This window comes from Grammomys surdaster, unplaced genomic scaffold (genome assembly GCF_004785775.1).
Source record: "Grammomys surdaster isolate TR1022 unplaced genomic scaffold, NIH_TR_1.0 136, whole genome shotgun sequence".
Classification (NCBI taxonomy): domain Eukaryota; kingdom Metazoa; phylum Chordata; class Mammalia; order Rodentia; family Muridae; genus Grammomys; species Grammomys surdaster.
The window spans coordinates 11,489,614-11,511,472 of record NW_021604594.1 but is presented as its reverse complement, the minus strand read 5'-3'; the positions used below and the strand labels follow the sequence as shown (position 1 = coordinate 11,511,472).

The following is a 21,859-nucleotide window of genomic DNA, read 5'->3' as shown; positions in this document are numbered from 1 at the left end:
CATATCCATCATGTAACATCTAATGCTATATTTCAAGCTTTCCTCACAAACAATCATGATGGTACAGACAATAGTATACTTCAATAACCAAAGCACACTACCAACTGTACTCAACTTGGGTGCACTGTGGGAAGAGTATGCAAAGTAAGTAGCAGTCCTGGCTACTACATTCTTTAGGGATTTCTTTTTTTTAATGTTTGTTTGTTTGCCTGATTGTTTCCAAGACATGGCTTTTCTGTGATGCCCTGGCTGTCCAGGAACCTACACTGTAGAACCAAACTGTCCTCGAACTCATCAAGATCTGACTGCCTCTGCCTCCCCCTCCTGAGTGCTGGGATTAAAGTATGTGCCTCCGCCCAGCTAAACAGTTTTTTTAAGTCATAATTTAAAACTTACTGTTTTCAAGGAATTTTATCCCAACTTTTCCTTTTCTCCCCTCAACACATACACTTGCTTTTATTACAGTGGTATGAGGTTTGATGAGCAAGATTTAATCCCAAGATGAGAGAGAAGAGAGGGAAATACAGAAGGGTGAAGAGGAGAGTAGAAGGAAGGAGTTAGGAGAAAAGGGGACCAAAGGAAGGTGAGGTTACAATCTATACTATATGGATTCTACAACCAACTACAGGAAACAATGAGTTAAGACAAGCAAAATTCTTTACCAGGTAACAGTATCTCTCCTTTAACAAAGTTTCTCAAGATTTATAAAAGACACAAGTATTAACACAGCTCAAACACTATTCAAACAAAGCTTCAAATTCTCTTCACAACTTCTCTTACCAAGACTCTGAAAATTAGATGAAAAGTTACATCCATGCCTCAAAAGGAAACCAGAGAATTAGCCAAGCATTAATATACACATCTACACAACATTCAGGAAGAGAGTCAAAATTTCAAGGCCAGTCTGGACTACACAGCAAAACCCTATCTCAAAGGGAAACAAAATAAGGAGATGGCCTGGTCCTGATAAGCAACAGACAGTTTTTAACAATTTTCACAAAAGCTCACATTTCACACTATATATAAAGATCAGTATCAGATTTTCAAGGAGGTTAAAAAGCCAGTGCTCTGGTCTCACAGGTGTGAGGCTGAAATCCCCCTTTCCAATGCTTGCCCTCTGTTCCATTTACAGATGAGCATTTACAAAAGAATTTTGGGATATCTGAGGATTCATGGTAATGGCTGAATCTCAAGAAATACTAGGAATTAAAAACTTGTAAGTGGTGCCGGGCAGTGGTGGCGCACACCTTTAATCCCAGCACTTGGGAGGCAGAGGCAGGCGGATTTCTGAGTTCGAGGCCAGCCAGGTCTACAGAGTGAGTTCCAGGACAGCCAAGGCTACACAGAGAAACCCTGTCTCAAAAAACAACAACAACAACAACAACAAAAAAAAACCACAAACTTGTAAGTGGTAAGCAATAAAAAGCAACATAAGGAAAGACATTAATATATAGGAAGAACTGTACTGGTTCAGACATGTTCACTTCAAACAGTCATTAATTTCTCCTTATAAAGTTTAAAGGTTTATTTTATATGAGCGTTTTGCTTGCATGTATGCATAAACTGCACACACACACACACGGTACATGCATAGGCAGTTAGAAGGTGTTTCTGGATTCCCTGGAACTAGAGCTACAGACAGTTTTAAGTTGCCATGTGAGTACTAGAACTATACTCAGGTCCAGTCCTCTGGAAAAGCTGTACATGTTCTTCACTGCTAAAGCATCTTTTGTTTCCAGACTTCTGAGTGCTCTAACTTACAAGACTAAAAGAAAATAAATTCAAAAAACAAAAAAACAAAAACAAAAAAAACAAAACAAAAAAAAAAACACAAAGATGATAGTAGGCAATCATGGGATTGCTGAAAAAAGATAAAATCAAATTTCAATTGTAGTAGTTTGTATAAGATCTCCCTCAAGTTCTTAGGCATTTGAATACTTGGTTCCCAGGTAGTAGCACTGTTTAGAGACTAAGAAGGGTGGCCTAAGAAGTCACTGACGGTGAATTTTAAGGTTTCAAAGACTGTCAACATTCCCAATCCTCTGTTTCCAGTTGAGCTCTCAGCTGGCTCCAGTGGCCATGCCTGAATGCTGCTATCCTTAGCCCACTGTAATGGACTCTTATCACTCTGGAACTGTAAACCCAAATAAACCCTTCCTTCTATATGTTGCCTTGGTCATAGTGTTTTATCACAGTAGTAGAAAACTAATACACCAACCAATCCAAACCAAAACTCCCCACCACTATTCTAAACTAAACTTCTCATTGCCAGATACCAGGGAAAGAGAAATCTTACTACTTAACAGAATGTTACCCACTAAACAACCTGACAGAGCATCAGAGAAGTTACAGAAAATGTACATAATTAATCACCCTTAAAATTACCCTAAACAACCCAGGCAGGATCACACGCCTTTAACCCCTATACTTGGGAGGGCAAAGGAATGTGGATCTCTTGAGTCAGCGTGGTATACATAGTGAGTTCCAGGACAAACTACATAGAGAAACCCTGTCTCAAACAGAAACTTAAACAAGATTTTTTAAAATGTTGTGTGTTCATCTGTGTTAAGTTTATATGCACTACCTGTGTGCGGGTACAAGAGACAAGAGGGTGTTGGATTCACTGCAACTGGAGTTACAGGCAACTGTAAGCTACATGATGTGGGTGCTGAGATATGAACTCTGATCCTCTGCAAAGCACCAAGCATTCTAAACCACTGAGCTATCTTACCAGCACCCCTACTGAGCCCTGAATCTTTATCTTCTCTCCTGACTTCAAGTATATAACTTCTATTTAATTTGGTTTACATTCTGAACTCAGTCTCTACACTTCTATCACCATAATCATTTCAAGGCAACACATTACGTGCCACACCCAGATTAAGATTCTCTTTAAACTGTCAACAATATTGGATTCATCCATCCTATAAATTCACTGCTCCAATACCTAATACTCTTCCTTCCTTCCATCACTTTATCCTATATAACTGAAACAGCCCTCTACCTTTAGTACTAGCTTCTTCTAGTTCCAATTTATTCCCGAAGTGTTTTCTGGCATTCATTACTCATGCTATTCCTCTTCAAAACGTTGCAATCCTAGATTAAAAAATAATAGACTTCTAAGTCAGGCGTAGTGTCACATGCCTTTAATCCCAGCACTGGTCTATAGAGCAAGTTCCAGGACATCCAAGGCTACATGGTAAGACCCTGCCCCCACCCCAAGAAAGATAAATTTCTTACCACTAAGATTCAGTGTTCCATTCCTATCCAATTTTACTGTGAGATGACTCAGTGGGTCTATGTTCATGCAGCCCATGCCTAACTACTCGAGTTCCATCCCTGTAACCCACAGGATATAAAGAACTGATTTCCACAAATTGCCCTGACCAGCATATTCATGGCATGGAGTCCATTCACACACAGAAAATAATAACATCACCCCCCTTCCCCAACAGGTTTCTCTGTGTGGCCCTGCCTGTCCTGGAACTCACTCTGTAAACCAGGCTGGCATTGAACTCAGAGATCTGCCTGCTTTTCTGCCTTCCAAGTGCTAGGATTAAAGGTGTGCCACCATCACCTGGCTAATAAATACAAGTTACTAGCTGAACAGTGGCCCATATGGCCACTCATACTAACATTTCCCATTGAAGTTCCTCAAAATTAACCCAGGATCATACTTTTGCTTTCTTTCCTTGAACAGGTTTGGCTTGCACCAGATTTCTCACAGAAACTTAATTTGCATATTGCATCTTACACATCATTTGGTGGCTGGGGTGGAGAACAGGAAGAAATGCTGAGTTATTAAACTGTCTTCAGGGCTGGGCATATCTGTAATATTAGCATTCAGAAGGCAGAGGCAGGATGCTTCACAGTTTAAGGCCAACCTGCGTTATACAATGAGACCTTATCTCAAAAACACCCAACACCCACCTAAAGCAAAAACCATTAAGAAATAAAAAGCCCAGACTAGAGGGATGGCTCAGCCTTTAAAGGTTAGGTTCACAGCCGTAGGAAATAAAAGCCCTGTCTCCTGAACAGGTTACAACATCTTTTCAACTCACTAATACACATCTTGCCACAGTATCTCTCTACCTAAGAATATAGACTTCCTCATTCAAGTTCTCCCTTCTCCCTGACAACTAGAAAATTATTTTATTTGTATCATATAATTTAGTAACTTAGAATATTGTCAGTTACATAACTTTATTGAGTACAACTTTATACTGTATAACTGACTCAACAAATCAATCAACAAACTAGAGAATATGCACATGTACTTAGTCCTTACAGATCACCCAATAATGAAAAAAGAACTATTTGACCAAACATTCTTTAAAAACAAACCTATCTATCCTCCAAGTTTTTTGAGCCTTTTCTGTTTTTATTCAAATAAGACAACCAAATTTAAGAATCCTAAGTTTTTATAAAAATGAGCTTTCTTTCTCCTTCAGATAGATATAAGAACCAACACTTCAGTCTATTATAAATGTCTACCTCTACCCAAAACTCAACAACTACTTTCTTCAAAATACAGGAAACAAACCAGTACAGTCTAGTGGTTCAATCCATCTGCAAGATTTTCACAGGTGATAGAATTCTCCCACTTTTAAGCCAGGTTCATAGTCACACACACTGCCCAAGATATTACTAGGAACAGGCTTCACTAACCCGACCCGAGCACAACGGATCTCTCCCAGCAGAATTAAAATCTCGTCCTGCAACAACTTGTCAACAGTCCAAACGTCTACTAGAGAATGAGGCAAGATGAGGCTGAAGACAAGATCACTGCTCTTCTTTCTAGAGGACTGAAACTTGGTTCCCAGCACCCACATGGTGGCTCACAACCATTTGTCACTCCACATCCAGGGGCCCAAGGCCTTCTTTTGACCTATGCAGGCACCAAGCATGCACACGGTGCACACATACATGCAAGTAAAACACTCATACACATAAAAATATCTTTAAAAAATAAAAAGACTACCACTGATAATAGAACAGCTACAGCTTACAATACCAAGACACAGCATAAAAATGTTTTAATTCAAAAGAAGGATATACGTCCAGACATGTCAAAAGAACATATGGGCATGGTAATATCTGTAAATTTACCCTTATTCTAGGGAGCCTATGGGTATAAAAACAGGTAACAAGGTCAAATACTAGGAAGGAAAGATTTTGCTTTGTAAAGATGATACAGCAGGGCAGTGGTTGTGCATGCCTTTTGCCTTTGATTCTAGCTCTTGGTAGTCATAGGTGGCAGATTCAAGACCAGCCTTGTCTACAGAGTGAGTGAGATCTAGGTAGGACAGCCAAAGGTACAGAGAAACCTGCTGGGGTAGAAGGGGATACTTTTCAATTTATTCCATCTTTTTGCTATTGCTGATTTTTTTGTTTTTGTTTTCTGTTCCCCACACCCAAAGCCAGGGTTTCTGTGTAGCCCTGGCTGTCCTCAAGCTCAGAGAGCCACCTGCCTTTGTCTCCCAAGTGTTGGTATTAAAGGCATACACCATCACAATCCAGCTGCTTCTGAAATTTTATTTTATAAACTTTATTATTTAAAAAGTACAAATAAAAATATCGCTAGGCTCAAAATCTATATACAATTTAATAAACTTACATGCAATTAATGACATTAAAAATAGACTCTGTAAAGTTTGACATTAAATTTTACACTTTCAGTACTAAAAATATTTCATTCACTTATCCATCAGCACCAAGAACAAAAAAAAAAATCCATGACAGAATTAGAATCTGAAAAACAATTAGTTTCATATCCTCTTTCAAAACTGATGTCAATTACTTGCATTCAGTCCTTCCTCGTCCCGATGAGCTTTTCTTGTTCTAGTTTCTTCATGATATATATATAATACACATACATACATACATACATACATATACAGGAACACTTGTTTATATGCATGAGTGTGTATGTGTATACACATCACTGGCTAGGTTCCAAATATGAGAGAGCATGTGGTTTATTACTGAGATTATGTAACCTCATTTAATATCAGGTGACTTTACAAATGAATGGATAATGAAAAAAATGTATCTGGTCTGTATCAAAAATCTGATCTGTATCCATATATACACGTATTATTCATTCTAAAGAAAAATGAAAAGAAATTGCAGAAGGACAGTTTTAAACTCCTTTTGTAGCTTTGTAAACTTGTGTTTTATGTGAGTACTCCTATTAAAATATGAGTATGTCAGCCATAGATACTGGTGAACACCTTTAATCCTCCACTTAGGAGGCAGAAGCAGGAGCATCCCTATGAGATCAACGCCAACCTGGTCAACGTATATGAATTCTAAGACAAAAATAAAATCGATCAAATAAAAAGAAATAGTATGTCTAAAGAATTAAAAGTACTGGAAAGAGAAAAAGTCAGGTGTGGAAGATACAGTTAAGTGTTTTCCAATTTCATAGCTGATTCTAAGAGCCAGACTAACAAAATGAGAACACAGAGGAAGCAGAGTTTACAACACACAATCAAAAGTATGGATAAAGTGTCTTTCTTTCGGTTTTTTTTTTTTTTTTTTTTTTTTTTGGTTTTTCGAGACAGGGTTTCTCTGTGTAGCCCCGGCTGTCCTAGAACTCACTCTGTAGACCAGGCTGGCCTCGAACTCAGAGATCTGCCTGCCTCTGCCTCCCAAGTGCTGGGATTAAAGGCGTGCGCCACCACCATCTGGCTATGGATAAAGTTTCTACTGAGGAATATAGATAGACTAATGCTGTATCTGCACCTCAGCAGCTATAAATAACTTGGAAAAATACGCTATTATTCAAAAAGCGTATCCAATACTAAAACTACTCATTTCATTTCTAATTTCTTCAAGCAACCATCTCATACCCTCTTTCTCAAACTTGTGATATTTGCCCTCCTACCCATCTGTTTCTATTAAAAAAAAAAACCAAGAGTACTTGGGAGGGGGCAGATTATTTCTAATCAATTTATCTACAAGGGAAGACCTGTATCCATATCCCTCCCCAGTCACAATACGATTACCTCCCTGCAACATCTAACCCTGTGCCTGTATCCTACATTTATCCTGTTTGTCCACTTAAACATGTTTGCTCCACTGGGCATTCTTTCTAGCATCAGAAGTCCACTTCCAACTACCATCTATCTTGTTTCAGTGACCTTCCTAACAGAAAATTCCATGGTCTGTATTACCACCACTACTCCTTAAGTATGTATTAAGTTAGTAGTTAGGCTGTGTTGTATTAGAATCCTTCATTTCTAAAACTGCTGTTTGAGTCAATGGCTTGAGTTCCACTTTAAAAAAAAAAAAAAAAAATCCGGGCTGGAGAGATGGCTCAGCAGTTAGCACTGGCTGCCCTTACAAAGGACCCGGAATCATTTCCCAACATTTACATGGTGTCTCAAAACTTTCTGTAAACCCAGTTCCAGGGGACATGAAATCCTCTTCTGGCCTCCACGGGCACCAGACACATACCTGTGCACAGGCAAATGCACCAATAAGCAAAAAAATTAGTAAACTATTCGTTTAAATCATCATCATCTTTGTATTGAAATTCGGACAGATTTTCCAACTAGACCTGCATTGTTTCATCTCATCACATTTGTGTTTATTAAAGACACTCGACATTTCTAGTGCAGCCTGAATAGCAGACTCTGACATCTAACAATTTACTGAAGCCACTAACTTCAACACCAAAATAAAATTCCAACTTAATCAAGCTCCAACAGTTATGGACTTCCTCTTACCACACTCTTCCTCCGTTTCCCTCCTACTGGCTTAACCAAATCCCTCTCCTCTTTACCGTGTGCTTACTCCGCACAGTCAGTTCCTAGAGGAAGAGGGGCAACGAAAGGATCTTAGAAAGATCAACAAGTTCAGTCAAGTGCACTGCTTTAAAAAGGCTGGAACAGGGGCTAGAGACATGGTTCAGTTAAAATCATTGACTGCTCTTCCAGAGGTTCTGATTTTAATTCCCAGCAACCATATGGTGGCTCACAACCATCTCTAATGGGATCTGATGCCCTTTTCTGGTGTGTCTGAGGACAGCTACAGTGTACTCATGGATAAAATAGATAATTCTTTTTTTTTAAGGCTGGAATAAAGGTTTAGTTAAAAGGTTTTTTTTTTTTTTTTTGAAGTTTTTTGGACAATTACAGAGCACTGGTTTGGGAGTTTCTTCAGTATTTTAGAAAACTGTCATTGAAGTCTTATTTACTAAAACTTAAAATGTTAAACAAGGACATACTTTTTAAGCATTTTCATCTAACCTATGCCTAAACAGATAAAAAACTTTTTACTCTGAGAATGTCTTTCTCTTCCTGCCCATCCTTTTTTAATGTTGTGGATGGGGGCCTTGGTGTGCTAATGCCATACATACTACTAAACCTAGCTTTTATTTCCTCATCTTGCCAATTAAAAAGACAATAAGCAAAAGGTTTTCCTAATAACCTAATATTCGCTGGGGCTTGGGAAATGGCTCATCCAGTAAAAGGTCCACAGCACAAGCATTAGGGCCTGAGTTCAGATCCCTAGCATCCATGTAAAAAACAAAAAATGTAAAAGGGGGAGCGGAGAGGGGGACTGTCTCAAAACCAAAGAAAAACAAGTAAGATGGATCTTATAATCAAGAAAGAAATTTAACATCAACCAACCTCTGCATCCACAACTACAACAGCCACACTTACAAACACACAGATTTAATAGTCTCCAAATAAAATTATACTATCTTTTATTACTTGCTTCTGGACTACCTATCAAAAAACAAATCCTACCTGTATTTAAGCCAGTGTTCAATAGTATCTGAAGGTAACTTCTTGGAAGCATTTTATGTATCCCAGTCTAGTTTTATAATCAACACAAATCCAAAATACATGTCCTACATGGTGGCTCATGTCTGTAACCTCAACACATGAGAGGCTGAAGAAAAAAGATTGATGTGTGACTACACTAAAAACTACTGACTTCTATGTATGCTTTAAAAGACAAATTTTGTATGTGGATTATACCTCAGAATTTTTAAATAGTTCAGCTTGTGTCTTCAGATGTCTGTCACAAGTAGTTCTTATACATAAAAGAATTAAAAGCCTGTTGTATGCTAACACCCTCAGTCCAGGATTCTTTTTAACTTCTTAAATAGGACTGCAGTTCATAAAAGTATTTTGTTCATATTAGAATTTCCATGATGTCTATCTCTCCCCACCCCTACACAAACTCCGGGCAGGAGGAAGGGACATAAAACTTAAAAAAAAAAAAAAAAAAAAAAAAAGATTGGAAAGATGGCTCAGAGGTTAAGTAAGACTCAGGTTCAATTCCCAGCACCACAATCTATAATTCCAGTTCCAGGCCTTCTGACATCCTCACATACATACATGCAGGTAGAATACCAATGTACATCAAATTAAACCCTAAAAAAAGGCTTTTAAAATATTTAAAAAAACAAATCTTGAAAAGTACCTGCCCAAGCATGTGTCAGGCCCCAGGTTTAATCTCCAACATCAAGCAAATAAACAGCTAAACAAACAAACTCATCACATTAACACAACTAAACATTTTAGGAAAATCTACATGCCAAACAAAAGTCTTATAGAAAAGAGAAAACAAGCTAGGCAGGGTGGTGCATGTCTGTAATCTCACCACTTAGGTGGCTGAGGAAGAAGGATCAATGCTACAAATTAAAGCCCAGCCTGTCCTACACAGCAAGATCCAGTTAACAGTCAGGACTACACAACACAAAAAGGAAAAACGTGGTTTACGTTTTTGCAAATCCTTGAATGCCTAGGGGAAGAGAAGACAGAATCCCTGATCTGTTTCTGCATTCAATTGCTTGTGATATGTGGTTTGGGCTCAAGCATATGAATAAGCTCGCAAAGATATGTAGCTGGGAAAGGACGGAATAACAATAGCCTTTCAGCTAACTGTGGGTATTCTTTTGATACTTGACAAGTGGCAGTAACATAGAATCTTACAAGTATGACTAAGTTTACCATGCTCTGTTGGTCATCTTGCAGTTTAAATGGTTTGCAACACTATAAACTGCTCATTTTAAAACCACTGGTTCAGCTTTCCTAGACACTTCCCAAGTGTCATACATCTGATTTTTTAAAAACCTTTATCATTATCATTATTAACCATAACATCAGAAAAAATGCAACTTTACACAGTAAATCTGAGCTGTAGAAAAGTTCCAATTTCTCCTAGAAATCCTCAATTTTACCACTGACAAGAAATTATTTGCCAGGCAGATATGACAAGTTCACTTTTATTTTTGCAAAAAAAGTGTCACTTTATAAATGAAGTCTTAGAAACTAGTTTTGAGAATAAAGAAAAAAGCTCAGTGGTTAAGAGCAATGTCTGCTGTACCTAGACATGCACATAGAGCACAGATGTACATGTGGTAAAAATACTTAAACGCACTGTTATCATTTTCACCCAACCAAGATGTCAAAATGAAAAAAAGTGGTCCATAGTAAATACTAATGGAGATGCACAGAAACTAGAACCCTTGTACATAAAACAAACCAGTGTCTACACACGCGCATGCGTGCGCACACACACATACACAGACACACACACACACGTTCCTTCCTAACAGCATATTTCATAGTAACCAAAAAAGTAGTAACCCAATGTTTACCAACAATTTTTAATATATCCATTCATAAAATATTAGTTATAAATAAAATAAGGTACTAATACATCTACAACATACATGAACCTTGAAAATGTTGTGCTACATTAAAGATAGGCACAATAGGCCATGCATCATACAATTCCACTAATAAGAAATGAAAAGCAAATTAAAAGATAAAAGGAGGTTAAGGCAAGTATGAGAAGCAGCCGACAGAAACCAGGTATGAGTTGGTTGGGTGATGAAACTGCTCTAAAACCAAGCAGGTTATAGTTGCACAAATATGTGACTACGCTGAAAACTACTCAACTGTATGCTTTAGAAGACAAACTTTGTATTGTGGATTATATTTCAATAAAGGTATTATTTTTAAGTACTTGAATTTGATCCCAGTTCCCACAGGTAGAAAAAGAATCAACTCCTTCTGAAAACCCACATGTGCACAATGGTTTGCACATCACTGGCCTGCATTAACACACATAGAAAAATTTCTTTTAAAAGCTATTACCTTTTAAAGTTATGCAACGTACAACAGTTGGAAATTTTGTAAACATCTTTAATTGAGCTATCAAGTAGGTTTTCAGTGAAACTGTAATTTGTCTTTAAAAAGTACAGTCATTGCCGGGTGGTGGTGGCGCAGGCCTTTAATCCCAGCATTTGGGAGGCAGAGGCAGCGGATTTCTGAGTTCGAGGCCAGCCCGGTCTACAGAGTGAGTTCCAGGACAGCCAGAGCTATACAGAGAAACCCTGTCTCAAGAAACCCAAAAAAAAAAAAAAAAAAAAAAAAAAAGTACAGTCATTAAAAATACACCAAACATTCATACAGTTTAAAGGGTTTCTAGGGTTTCTTTTTAACATGTGTACCTGTGTCTCTGTGTATATGCACTCACAGGAGTGTGCAGGTGCTTAAAGAAACCAGGAAAAGGTGTCAGATCTTTAGGAGCTGGAGTTACAGGTATTTGTGAGTCACCCAACAAGCTGGGATCAGAACTAGTCTCATGTAGAGAAGCAACTGCTCTTAATCACTGAGTTAAGATGTCTCCAGTCTTGAGTTTAAACTTTAACCCATCAGTCAATATGAACACATAAAAAAAAACAAATTAACTTTTTAGTACTAGGGAAAAGATTTCTGAAAGGATCCTCGGACTCTCTAGAAGTCTATAAATCAAATTTCGAAAAATTCTATTCTAAATCAGTTAGTGGTAGTGAACACCTTTAATCCCAGCACTCAGGAAGCAGAGGGAGGCAGATCTCCGAGTTTGAGGCTAGCTGGGACTACAGAGAAACTCTGGAGGGAGAGAGGAAGGGAGGGAGGGAGGGAGGGAGGGAAGGAAGGAAGGAAGGGGAAGGGGAGGAAAGAAAGAGAGGTTGATTTTATTCTACTAGTTTCAGAAATCCCAGATACAATAAAGAATTTCTAAATGCAAATCTGACACTCAAGGACAAACTTATCTTTCTAGGCATATATAACAAACATGAAGGAGAATGGGGAAAGGGAATCATTAAAAGTGATGACGGAAATTACTTCAATCACTTCAATTCTGTGCCCCAGTTCAAGATTTTAGAAACAGACTGGAAAGTTTAAACAGTATAATCTCCAGAGAAATCCAAATATGAAATAAAAGAATTAAAGTTATATAAGGAATTAATGCAAAACAAAAATATTCATTGTTGTCTAGACAAATAATATTAATACTGTAACAATGAAGCTACCTTTTTAAGTTTCATTAGTTAATCGTGCTTGCAAAACATTCAATGAACAGACATGCAACATTTATATTACAAACTTATCAGTAGCTATTTCTGATAACCATCTTTAATGGCCACCATCATAAAAAAAAAAATCAAAGAATGTTAAGTGTACACAGTTTCTAGTTAACAGCTATCTTGTCTAACATCTACATTTTATACAATGAAGAAATGGAATTTGTTGTCAGAGAAAACTAGTTAAGTCAAAATCACATACCTAGTGGCTGAGACAGTTAAGTCCTCTCAAGCCCCAGCACCATGTTTTATTATGCCCACCTGATACTCTACTTGAATACAATATACACTACATTTTAATTCAACCAGGCATGGAGAAACAAACCTTGAATCACACCAATGAGGAGACAGAAGCAGACATATATCTGAGCTCAAAAACAGCTTGTTTTACACAGCAAGATCCAGGCAGCCTTGGACTAACTAATTACCCTTTCATTCCCTCCCCATAAACAGAAGTCAAACTCATCCCATACCAAGACCAATAGACATTCTCCTGCCAAATTAAAGGGGGGGGGGAAGCCTGGTAGTACCAATCAGGTGTTAAAATAAATACCTGTTGTAGAAAAGAAAAATATTACCAGTACAATAGAAAATCTTTCACTTCAAATAAAGTTTCAAAAAGAACAATTTGGAAGATACTATGTCTCCTATATATAAATACAAGAATATAGTTGCCTTTAATGAATGTTAGATGCTGATAAACAACTAAAGCAAAGCTTTTCTGTTTATTATTATTACTATTGCACTTGTAATGACATATCATTAAGACTCACCTGCAGGACTGTCAGCATTCTCTCCCGGATGTAGCTGTATACCAGTAGAATCTATAGAATTTACTGTAACTGTCTGTAGATTTGGCAACTGACCAGTGCTTAGACTAACTGGAGTTGAAGTCAAGGCTCCACCTGCTGCGACTTGACCAAGCGTGAGTGTCTGAACAGGCGTCAAAGTAATTTGTTGGGCAGCGGTATTCTGTATTTGCAAATTCTGTAAGTTCTGGACCCCTTGTACTTGAAATGTTTGCCAGGTTATCTGTCCAGAAGGGGTCACTGTCTGTGCCTGAATTAAAAAGGTTCCAGGATTCAGCTGCAACTGAAGGTTTTGCAAAGCCTGTTGTGATATATTTTGACCACTGGCTTGCACGCCATGGATTGTCTGTGGTGTAATACCTTGCACAATTTGGGCTTGACTGGTTGGCTGCTGGGAATCTTGAAGTTGTAGATGTTGTACAACAGGCTGTGCTGTAGAAACCTGAATATTCTGAGCCTGTGTCTCTTCAGAAACAGGCGACTGGATATAATTTCCCTGAAGATCTGAAGAATGGACTTGTCCACTACTAGTAGTCAAGCTATTTGTGTTTTGCTGTAATATACCTGTACTATCTATTGTAACAGGCAACTGTGATGAAGAGGATGTTGGCACAAATAAATCTGTATCAGTATTAGTTTCATTAACATCAGGAGAAACCCGCTCACCAGTCCTTTCTGAATTGTCTGAACTATCCATAGCTTGTCCTGTGTTTATCAAATGTCCATCGGCATTAATGCCTGCAGTCATTGTCTGAGAACTTCCCGAGAGTCCCAAAGAATCTAGATCGACACTATTGATTGGTACAAAGGTAATATTTCCTGGCAGACCAAGAGGCACATTAGCAACTACTTGAGTTTGGCCAGGAAATGATGAGCCACCAATTGCAACTCCCTGAACCTGGACTTGACCAGTCTGTGGTATGAGATTCTGGATATTAGCAGGAGGTGTTCCAGAGGCAAGTAAGGTTTGATTAGAGCCAGGAATGATCTGAATTTGGCTGCTTTCTTGATTTATACCCCCATTATCTGAAGAGCCTGTGAAGCCAATCTGAACCTGCTGAGCGTCTGTTGACTGAATCTGTGGTATTACTTGATACTGAACATTGGACACTGTACCATTTGATGAATCTGATCCTGGTGCAACTGAAAATATTTGTTGATTCTGCAAATTCTGAAGGGGAAGGACATACTGCCCACTTGAAGTAGCAGCACCTGGAATCTGCACTAGATTACCAGCTTCATCTTTTATAGTTGTAGGTGTAGCTGACAAAACCTCCCATCGGTTTGGTGCTCCTCCTAACTGTGCAGAAGCCAAATCACCTGTCTGGATGAAGAAAACAAAAATATTGTGATGTATTTGTGACAGCTTAACCCAATTTGCAAAAAAAAAAAAAAAAACCTCACCTGGTATAAATTCTACTATGTGAAAATAAAAGCCACCTTAGTAACACAAGAGTTCCAACACAAAAGCAGTACTATACATACCATAATAATTTTCACTTCTCAATGTAAGTTACTAAAAACATAATACATCCTATTTAAAGGGGGATATGTCTTAAATCAGAATATTCTAGATTATATTACAGCCACACTTTGTCTCACTATGTTTGTTGCCCAAATTTGTCTTGGAACTCACATAGCCACATGATTCTTCAGTCTCAGTCAAAGCTGCTGAATAAACTGAGACTATCTAGGTGCACACTACAATGCCTAGCAATACAAACTAATCTTTTAATCACCCATCTTTAATCTTTAAACTGTATAAAACAGAGGAGCATAAGCAAGATTATAAACAGGACAGAGTACAAAGACTATTCAACTCACTAACAATATTTAAATAAACTACCTTTAATCCTGACACTTGGGATGCAAAGATAAGTAGACCTCTGAGTTCAAGGCCTGTCTAATCTACAAAGCAAGTTTTAGGATAGAGCTACAAAGAGATACTCTGTCACAAAAAACAAACAAACCCAAATCCAATAAAATACACCTGTAATGCCAACACTCTGGAAGCAGAAGCAAAGGACTGCCTCAAGTTTAAGACTAGCTTGGGCTATTGAGGCAAGCCTGGGCTATATAACAAGATTTAAAAAAAAAAAATGGCATCAGGTACATTAGAGGAAGAGAGAGACACAAACAGCATGCTTGTTACCAAGCCATTTGAATTAGGAGAGTAAATCTATGTTACTGCTATGTCATAAATCTAAAAACACTACAATTTTATAACATGTAAACCACCAAACAACATATTTTTTCTTTAGGAACTATTGGGATGGTGAGGGAGGGAGGGGTTAAGACCTTAATTTAAAAAACAAAAACCACTTAGCAGCTGGATAATGTTAAGATTTCACCTATCTACAATCCCAGCATAGGGGAAGACAGAGGATCACATGGAATCTAAGGCCACCCCAGGCTATCAAGTAAGACTTTGTCACCAAAAAGGGGAAAAAAAAAAAACTTAATGAGAATAGGTGATTGCCCTATGACTACACAGTAAAATAGCTAAGTCTGTGAAAGTTTTACTACTAGGTAAATATTGGAGAATAACGAATGTTACTGTATTTATTACTCTAAAATTGCAGTAGAATATGAAGCATACATGTTTTACATCCTGTAACCTACAAGAATCTGAGCTGTCATCCCCATAGTTTATAGATTCAACACTAGAAAAATGTCGGCCAGGCAGTGGTGGCGCACGCCTTTAATCCCAGCACTTGGGAGGCAGAGGCAGGCGGATTTCTGAGTTCGAGGCCAGCCTGGTCTACAGAGTGAGTTCCAGGACAGCCAGGGCTACACAGAGAAACCCTGTCTCGAAAAACCAAAAATAAAAAAAAAGAAAAAAAGAAAAATGTCAATATAAGCAAATAGAATGCCCCCCCCCCCCCAAAAAAAAAAATCCTACATGACAAGGTCAACAAGTAGATTCTTTTAAGGGAATAAAAATAGCAATATGTGACATTTGGGCTTTTCTTTTATAAACCAAGTACCACAGTAACAGACTTTTAAAGCAATCCTGTGATAGACCCTATTATTAACCTCTACACTTCACAGATGAGAAATAAAGACAAGTCACATAGTTAGCAAACAGCAGACAATATGTAATACTAAAGGTAATCTAGAACCCAAAGCCCTATCAACTACTGCTCTGCCTGCCCCTCTCTGATGACCAGGAGTAAAGTAAACTAAGACCAATTATAAAATAAAGACAGTGGAAAAAAGACCATATACTATTTACCACCAAAATAAAGCCATTATGATCTCACTTTATTCTAGATTTATTTGTGATTTTCAATTACTTTGTATGTCACTGGTCAATGAAAAATACAAACATAGCTTGTCCAGAAATGTCAAAGTAGAGATATGATTGAGCATTAAGGAATCTTTGTTTGATCCAAAACAGTATATCCATTCCTTATGAAGGACTATTTGAGGGCAAATCAGTCTAGTTTATAACTTACACTAACTTCTGTGCAAAGTTTTTTACAACAGTACTTATTTTTAACTTTTTTTTTTAATGGTCACAGATACCCTCTGAAAATGTATGAGACACTAAGAAATTCACTACTCAATTTTCATGCAGTTGAAAAGTCTATTACAAAGAATGAACCACAGTTCGTTTCTGACTTAATGCAGACATTTGAGCACATTTGTGAAGATGAAATAAACATGTACAAGCAAAACAATAAAAATCTTTGTCCACAAATGGTTACAATTCTTCGCAAGCAAATATAGATATACACACTAATATAATGTGAAAAGTGGTGTACACTAGCCACATAACCAAAGCACAATGTGGGAACAGAGAGGATGGGTGTTGGGGATTGTCCACACTAATTTTGAAGTCATATTAGAATGTAAATTTTCACTTTGGTCAGTTAGAGCCATTAATAAGGTATATATAGACGATAAAATCCATAAAACAAAAAAAAAAAAACTAAAGAGTCCAAGAGGACCCAGAACAAGCTTATATTCAGACAAAATCAATGGGGACACTTCTACCAACTTGTAAATGGCTTTGCAGACTATGCTAAATTATTTGAACTTTATTCTGTAGACAGTAAATTTTAAAAACTATGCAAAGTTTATAAGCAAGTGATTGGTGCAATCACATCTGTTTATATCAATAAACTAGAGGCTCAGTGAAGGAGACTGAAATAAATGCAGAAGAAAATAAAGATGAAGAAACTGAACCCACTACAAATCTCCAGGCCTGAACTCAAACATACTTAAAAACTTAACCTTCAATGTCTCTATCAAGGGTCAGGCACGCAAGTCACTTTTGGTCAACTCGAATTTAGAACTGAAATTATAACCAGAAGTAATCTTTCCAAACATAAACAATGTTTTATTTCAGTCTTTTGGCATTTTAAGCAAATTGATATTTAATACTTAGTCTATTTTGTATTAAAATCTGCATAAAAATGAACAAAATCCATTCATCATCTTAAGTTATTGTTCAACTGAAAATCAACAGTCAAATTTTTAGCTTGCACTAAATTCACAAACATTTAGAGGGATATAGTACTTTGCCATAAGCTAATTTTACAAAACTATATTTTGTCCATTTTCTTTAAAAAATGACAAATGTATGATACCTAAAGGTATATAGACAGGTAATTTTTGCAAGAGTAATAATAAAGTAGATATTTAACCATGAGTGAACAGCTTTCTAGTCAACAAATTCTTTGACTCTACACAGTACTCAAGTAAAAGTCTGCATAAACACTGTCCATGTCACCCCTTCAGAACAAAACAAAGTGTCAACTTCCCATAGTATAGGCAGTTAAATGAAGGGGAAATCTGCCTATCTGAAGTAAAATAATATATTAAAACTCTGTGAATAAACCTAAAGTGAAAAGCATATTTTAAAAAATATATTTAAGGCCAGGTACAGATATTTATACCTCGAACCCCAAACATTTGGCAGAACATCAAATTTGAGACCAACCTAGGAGTTACATACATACATACAAGAATGTATATATCAAGTCCCTGTCTGAAAGAGAAAAGGGAAAAAGGAAAGCAAACTATATACACAGATGTACACCTATATGCAAAGCATGTAATTCCAAGTTATCATTATTTAAAAACACCCATTAGATGCCTGGAACAAAGATCAATATATGCTTTATGAATAAATGTATATTAGTTTCAAAAGAAAAATACAGAAAATATATATAGAATAAAAGAAATCATCAGTAAAACTGACTTTTTGATATTACCACCTAAAGAACTATAAACCAATTTTAAACCTACCTATGTAATTCCTAAATGAGCAAGTTCCAGATATTCCAAACACTACAAAGCCTGAAGTCTGAAGCCCTTTCCTTTATAAAAAAAAGTTCCATCACACCAATGGAAAAGATCAAGTACACTAAATACCAAATGGAGAAAGGAATAAATTATAATCTCATCAAATACCAAAAAGCAGTAACTAGAAATACTACAGAAACAAAGGGAAACACTAACACAATCCAGGTAAGACCTTGGATTGGCTTAGATGCCTGATAACCCTCTATGTAAGTTTCCAAATAAAACTAAGTCAGTATTTTCTCAGTCACTCTAATATTCTTATTAGAAAATTAACAAGGAAAGCATCATCTAACATCAAAGTTGATGTTGTAAAAGTTGTGTGGAGGCATTGATCATTCTTCCTTGGTGTATACACATTGTACATGCATAACAAGGTGAAAAGGACCATCGCCTACAAAGGCCTGGGGTGGTGGTGACACACCCAATCATGTTGCTATAGCAATTCATGACAAGGGCATTCTCCAATGCAACTAGGCATAAAATGATGGGTGGAGATTGAAGGAAAATAAAAGAACATGATCTATCTTCTTAGACTGTACCAGTAGAAAGGGAAAAGAAATTCTCACTGCACTTTGAAAGAATTATTAACTTCTTAGACCCCCACTAATAGCTTTATAAAAGCCAGAAGCATGTGACTGAAAACCAGAACAGGTGTGAAACCAAGGTGAAGTCAAATGTAATATTCTTGAGCAGATACTCAAGTAAAATTTCAATTACAACTCAGAGTGAAATGGCACTGTAAGGTCTTCCCCACCCCCACTCAGTATGTGGGGATGGAATGGAAGCCAAGGCTTTGCAAATGCTAAGCAAGCATTGTCACTAAGCTATACCCTAGCCCTGTAAGATCTTAATGGCAAAACTCCCTACTCTTGAAATGAAAGCAGTATTCACTTTTTAAACATACCAACATTTACCTGCAAAACTAATGAACATTGCACTTATAACTTAAACCAATGATTCTTATAAAATTTGTTTGTAGTTTATTTCACAAAAGCACAAATAAAATAAATTATCCACAAGGTCAAGCCTGAAATTTGGACAATATATACAGAGATCTCATTTCCTAATTAGTAATAATAAAATACAAAGGAACTTTGCTGTATCATCTCTGGATGCCCATATTACAGGTCATTACAGATGAAACTGCAGTGACTGTCTAATCTTTAGCTCTGCACACCCTTGGCCAGAATCCTCTTTATAACAAGTTCCAAACTCAAAATGGTAAAGCAAGTCTCTAGTGAACACTGGCTTCTCAAGGTACTTATCTTCAAATACCAAGCTAAATTGCCATTAGGTTGAACATCGAACTTGACAGAACACTTTATTAGATATCTCAGACTAGAGCCTAGTTCAGAAAATAAACATTAATGGAAAAACTGGGAAAACACAAAGTCTATAGCTCCTTATGTTAGTGAAACACAAGTTTGAAAAAGTGCCACAATAAGGGCAACATTTGGGGGAAATTGGGTAAAGGGTGTAACCTTAACTCTGACACCAGAGATCCTGCTTTGCTATAAATCTAAATACATTCCACAACTTTCAAGACACTAAAGTCCTCTAATGATCCCCAGTAATTTGAGAGTACTTAAAATATATTTAAGTATAGTTTATATGTTGAGAATATCCCAATGAATTCATTTGAATTCACTTTTTTAAACATTCTGAAAAAAACTTTAAATCACTTTTAAACTGGAAATTAACTTTTTTTTTCCATTAATGTTCAGACAAAAAGACAACTCTCATGTGTTTCACTTTATTCAACTTTCAGCTCAGTTTATTTCAACTTTGCTCAAAGTGAGAAATTTGGAAGAACTCAGATTTATCAAACATCAAACATGCACCAAGAAAATTTCAAGTTTAGGAGCTTTGGCTAGCAAACTGTATTTTCATACTGTTACTTTTACTAATAAGCTCATGCTCATCTGGCAGGCAATGGTGTTCTCAGTAATGCTGTGATAGTTCAGAGACTCTTACAGAAGTGTAAGAACACTACTCAAACACATCGTTGGAGTCAGCACACTCATCCCGAGTGAATCTAAGCATAACATTTCCATCTCTAAGCTTCTTGTCACCACTCCCCTCCCCATCTGTAAGCGCATTCCTAAACTCTGGTAGTTACATGAAAAATTTTACTGTATTAAAATTAAAGTTTATTTTTCAGTTTTACTTCTGAGGTAGTTTATTAAAATAACCAATAAACTTGTTTTGGCACTTTGGGGCTAGGAAATAACTTATTTTAAAAGTTTACTAATCTGCTTATGTTTAAAATATAAGTTTTCCCAAACATCTTTTGATATTTTAATCTCCTTAAAAAAATACAAGACATTAAAAACACTCCCACTGTCCATAGTATAATTTCAGACTAAAGTTATCTATTTACTAATAATATAATTAACATTGAATGACTAGTATACAACAACTAACTTTTTTAACAGTGACAATTAAGCTGTTACTAGATAAATCGATTGCTATAAACCAACTCTTAAAAACTTCGTATTGAGAAATGTTGTAACAATCTTAACAGGTGAACACACCTTTTCACAGTAAGCTAAGAGAGCAGCAATGGTCCACACAGATGTAAAATTCATTGCCTACAGCACCTAATTTTACAGAGTCTTCAAGTAAGACTTGCAGCTCCTCACCACATCCTAAACAGTCTAAAATTTACAAAAGAATCCGAACACACCAGACCAGATAAAATAAAAATGAAGTTTTGCCAACCAAACTCAACTCTAAGTATGGAGTGTACTAACATGCATGTAAACAAAATGACTTTCATCTACTTTATAAGACTGATATTCTAAAAAACATCAAAGGCCAAAGTTATTACTAACTTCTAAATTTCAATAGTCTCCAACTGTTTCACTTAACCGTCCTCAGAAAAAAACTAGTGCAAAGTTGGAGTGGTCTGCAACAAGCCAAAAATTCTGAATGATCAGGTTTTAAAAAAAGAAAAAAACAGAACAGTACACGCTCCTTAAATGATCTTCTGCCTAACTTACCCAAGATCTGGAAACTTGCTCCAGATTCAAAAACTCTAGAAACTACATAGAGCCACTGCCTCGGTAGGTGATACTATCTATGGCCGATAGGCTGTGCTTGCCAATGTAGTGCAGAGAGCGACTGAGTTTTCAAGTCCTGATACGAATTACTTAAACATCCATTTTGGAGCCCTGCGCCCACCCCCCACCTCCGCCGTCTCAGACTTCATTTTGTGAGGAATTTTGCGCGCGATGCCGCAGTGACAATCTCCGGAAAGCGCCGGCCGGCCTGGGCTCCCACCCGGGACGCGAGCGGGCTGGAAAGCGCGGCGGGGCCGGCCGGACGGCCCGCGCGTGGCGGCCGCGCGGCGGCGGGA

At 37.2% G+C, this 21,859-nt stretch overlaps 1 protein-coding gene across 1 annotated transcript in view; it reads right to left on the bottom strand.

Annotated features, from left to right (window-relative positions):
• Sp3 (Sp3 transcription factor) overlaps window positions 1-21,859 on the bottom strand; it is a 43,853-nt gene that overhangs the window by 20,244 nt on the left and 1,750 nt on the right. Inside the window, exon 4 of the mRNA XM_028763036.1 lies at window positions 13,153-14,512. Within this exon, the coding sequence (XP_028618869.1) occupies window positions 13,153-14,512 (1,360 nt within the window). The remainder of the gene's footprint in view (window positions 1-13,152; window positions 14,513-21,859) is intronic.